The sequence below is a fragment of the Mercurialis annua genome, linkage group LG6, assembly GCF_937616625.2.
Source record: "Mercurialis annua linkage group LG6, ddMerAnnu1.2, whole genome shotgun sequence".
Lineage (NCBI taxonomy): Eukaryota > Viridiplantae > Streptophyta > Magnoliopsida > Malpighiales > Euphorbiaceae > Mercurialis > Mercurialis annua.
Genome location: NC_065575.1, coordinates 2,043,038 through 2,047,382, shown reverse-complemented (window position 1 = coordinate 2,047,382; position 4,345 = coordinate 2,043,038). Strand labels below are relative to the sequence as shown.

General features: G+C 31.7%; 1 protein-coding gene across 1 annotated transcript; it reads right to left on the bottom strand.

The window, feature by feature from the left end:
* Positions 1-631: 631 nt before the first annotated feature.
* LOC126687325 (expansin-A6) lies at positions 632-4,104 on the bottom strand. Its single transcript, XM_050381859.2, has 3 exons — positions 3,827-4,104; positions 3,012-3,330; positions 632-1,257 (listed from the first exon to the last, which is right to left on the bottom strand). Exons 1-3 carry the CDS (start codon positions 3,975-3,977, stop codon positions 948-950), a joined length of 780 nt encoding a protein of 259 aa, XP_050237816.1. The 5' UTR covers positions 3,978-4,104; the 3' UTR covers positions 632-947.
* Positions 4,105-4,345: the final 241 nt, after the last annotated feature.

Sequence of the window (4,345 nt, the reverse complement as noted above, 5' to 3'; positions counted from 1 at the left end):
CTCTATTTGGGTGTTGATAAATGGTATTATATATTTGTTTATCTTATATTTATTTTCAAATAAATGATCATGCTATCAGGAAAAAAACGACTCACAACTCAGGCACATAAATAAAATTTATTCAATATATCAACTCTAAATTAGGTTGCATAATTTGTTTATTCTAAATTTTGTAAAAATCACTTATTGTATTTAATTTTTTAATTATGTTACCTATTGTTCCTTTCAGTAAGCTTGAGTGCTAATCAATTCGCTTAAACGACTTAATTGAGAAAAAAAATAGTCCATAAGCTTATTTTAAGTAAAAAATAATTTAGTCGATAAATTTTTTAAGTACAAATTAATCAATAATTTTTACTTATTAATTACTATAGTTATTAATAGTAGGTTTACCATGCTCTATAAGCATGTCGCTTAGTTTATATTATAGCTTAAAATATATCATGTCACGAGTTGACACATAATTTGTTAAAAAAGTCATAATTAATTTAAATATTAGTATTACATCATATAACATCGATTCAAATCAGCATAATTTTAGACCGATTTTTCAACCACTATTGATTTGAATACATATACTGGAAAAACTATAAAAAGAAAGTGTATTAACTAACAATGTTTTCGGTTGATAAAAGAAACCAAAGATGTTGCAAATTGAATTATAAATTAGTAGCACAAAATACAATTCTCAAAATGTATACCCAATCCATCATCACAATTCATACAACTATATAACTAAAGAAAATGGCTAACCCTACTACAATTACTACTAATATATATATAGAGCTGCGGGCTAACCACTTTTCTTTTGTGCAGCCACTTCAGCCTCAACTCAACCCACATAACCACCAAATCAATTTGTCAAAAATAACATCACCAACAAAAAAGAGACAATAAGGATGAAATTGGACTTTTCCATTTTCTTTAGGGACTTGGTTAAATTATCATTAGACTCTAAAATTCTTCCCGGCGAATGTTTGACCAAACTGCCAGTTAGCAGGGACAATGTTCCAAGAAGTAGAAGTGCGTCTGTCACTGCCCGTCACCCTGAAAGAAAGTGACTGACCAACCAAAACAGCATTTGACTGCCAATTTTGACCCCAGTTACGGCTCAATGGCATCCAGCCAGTCTTTGATCCTTTCACACTCGCCCTCACTACATCTCCTGCACCCGCAACGTTGGAGATTAAAACCAAGTTAAAGTAACGGAATCCGTTTATTGTAAACCTGATTCCACCTCTCTTGCGGCATGGCACCCTGCGTAAATAAGAGAAAACTCATAAGGTCATTTTCGTCATTGGATTAAAGAGGAAATGCTAGCGTAAATCGCGGTGCGTGATTATAGTATGGGACACAGTACAACGCGACAACAAGATCTAACCTAACCTTTTTATCATCGAAGACTAAGAATATGTGGACTTAGAGGACTGTGTTTTTTGGGTTTAGTGTTGGAAAAAATGGTCTTGGTTTTAAATATTTATGGTCAAAAAGTACGGTTTGCGGTTAAATCTATAAAAATTCTATCTATACAAAAAATATTATAGTATTCCCATCACAAAAAAAATTATACAAAAAATTCACATTTCAATATTAACTAATTTGTTTTTTTTTATATTAAACACTAAAATAATTATTATCACCATTTGAAATTAAGTTGAAATTAATATATTTCTTCTAAATTTTAGATTTTTTTCTATTTTAAACAAATTTTTTATTATAAAAATTTAATTGTTTAATACTTAAATATAAATATATAATAATTTTTTAATATATAGGTAACTACGACTTTAATTCAATAGCAATAAAAGATAACGGAAGAGCAAAAACAATTATTTTATCAAAATTAGTCTCATTTGCTGATGAGAAAAAAAAACACAAATTAAAAAAGAATAACTGTGTTGGAATCAAAAATTGTTCACCTCTGAAAATAGTGCCAGATAAATGTTTTAGACATCGATAAGATCCATGACAAAAATTCAAAGAAATTTATAATAAATGGTTAAATTTTCATAAATTCTCCAAATTGGTGAAATTTCTTGCTTATTTTTTTAAGGTTTCTGAAGAAAATAGTACCATCACACAAATGGACGATAACCAATTGAAGTATATACAAAAAAGAAAAACATAAAATAATATAAGACACCTAACAATTGGTAGATAAGTTTCTCTTGGGACCAATTTGGAATGTAATTAATTCTTAGATACTCTTTTTACTATATGACAAAACTACAGGGCTATTTTAGCACTAATCAAACAATGAGGCAAAACGGGTTAAGACAAACCACCGAAATTGACCACAAACGGTTCCAAAGACTAATCCTTACAAAACGACATAGTAGTAGAAGAAACGGCTATAACTAACTGAACATAGGATTCAGATTTCAGACAACAATTTCAAGGTTATTAGTTAGTAAATTCAGTAAAATATTGCGGGTATTTCGGTCATTTAAATCATTAAAGATAATAGAAAGTTTGGCCCTAGACCTGACAAAAGTAATAAAATCAGAATCCGACCCGACATACACCAAACCCTGACCCACTAAAACAGAGGACACCATTCACACATAGCATAAAGATGGCAACTTTAGGTGGCAGCTTAATTATTTTAATTTCCTAAAATGAACTTAAAAACATAAGATTTTTTGATACTAATTAAAAATTAAGATGCTATTTATTCTAATAGATAGAGAGCATATATATCAATTAAGGCTATAATTGTCAAAACCAACAAAACTATCGGTGTTCATGAATTATAAAATAATTAAGCTTTAAATTAATCTATATCTTTTAAAAAATAAAAAATGTTTATCAACTTATTATGAACTATCTTATTTATTAGAATATGAAATTAGAAGTGTGCGGCGTTTAGTTCAGTCTCTAAAATGACTTAAACTTAAAGCTGACCAATTTTTTAAAATGTCGATCACCAAACTGAACTTACTGAAATAACTTTAAGTCGAATGTGAACGAAACACGTAGTAATACTCCTACAAATTGCGAAATGAGCTTACCGGCGGTAGGTGACGGGGACGATACCGGCTCGGTACTCCGCGATCTTAAGGAACATAGGCATGGCGAGGTCAAAATGTGGGCGAGGAGGGTTACACCAACCGCCATTATCACTAGCTTGAGCAAAATTGGGTGGGCAAAAATTGGTAGCAGTAATGAAAATTGAAGGGCTACCGGAATGGCACCATCTAGGGTCATTAGCACATTTAAGTTCAAAACAAGCTCCACAACTCAGGCCACTGTTGAACAGAGCTGTGCTCAGTGCTGCTGTGTTCACACCGTATCCTTGACTATACAAGTTCCCATATCCACAAGCCCCACCTATAAAAAAAATAAATAAATTATTAACTTTTGTACCAAATCCTTAATTACTAAAAAGAAAAATAAAGGTGCTTTATGCAAATTACACATTTAGCTATATGGAATTAAATGATAAATTATGAAATTATTCGCATAAAATAAAACTCTCACATTAGTATTAATTTAAATACAATATTTAAAATCTGTAACAAAAAATTATAAACTCTTATTTTTTTAGTATTTTATAGCTCAAAGTCATTATCTTGTATTCTAAAAAAAAGTCATTATCTCGTATCGTTTCAATCACTAAAAACTGCGGAGCGACATTATTTGGCGGAAAAAAAATACATTTATACTAAAAAATACCAAAAAAATGAAGAACTGAGTTTTATTCAATGACCGATAATTCATATGAGAATGATTTGTCCGATCGAAATAAGAATTTTTTCGAGTTCGAACCGAAAATGTACATTACATCAAAAATGAAGAAACAAAAGAGAAATGAAGAGAGAGATACCCATGGTGCCGGAAGCATCAGAACCGCCGTAAAACGTAGCGTGAGCGGTTTGCCAAGAACCGCCACCGTAGACGCCAGGAATTCTTGCTTCACTCCTCCCCATTACCATTACTAGTAGAATTACACAACAAATCACACTCACCATTCCCATTTTTCACAACTTGGAGCTACTAAAATTGAGTTAGAGAGAGAAACTAGAGAGAGAAGTTGGTGAGTGAGGATTTGAGAAATGGGGGAAGGGAGGTGATGAGTACTTAAAGAGGGGGGGAAGGGTATTAATTGGAAATAAAAATAAAGAAGGAAAGTAAGTCTGTCATAGTTAATGGAGTTTCATGCTCTTTCATGTGTTGCATTTGTATAGGTGTGAAACTATTATTGGATTTTCTGCTTGTTTACTGCTCTTCCACTCGCTTTTTGTGGCGTGTGGGGGTTACGCCCCTATTGTATGCAGTCTTCCCCCGGTTATATGTGGGGCTCCTGTGTTTTTTTATCAAGGGTATTTCTCCAATTTGATTGGTC

What these genes read in the sequence shown, in the direction of transcription:
- LOC126687325 (XM_050381859.2), bottom strand. Translation starts at nt 3,977, where the DNA reads ATGGGAATGGTGAGTGTGATTTGTTGTGTAATTCTACTAGTAATGGTA. An exon ending in TGATGCTTCCGGCACCATGG is followed by an intron (nt 3,331 to 3,826) that starts GTATCTCTCTCT and finishes TTTTTTTTATAG; the next exon opens with GTGGGGCTTGTGGATATGGG. An exon ending in GTCCCCGTCACCTACCGCCG is followed by an intron (nt 1,258 to 3,011) that starts GTAAGCTCATTT and finishes TTATTTACGCAG; the next exon opens with GGTGCCATGCCGCAAGAGAG.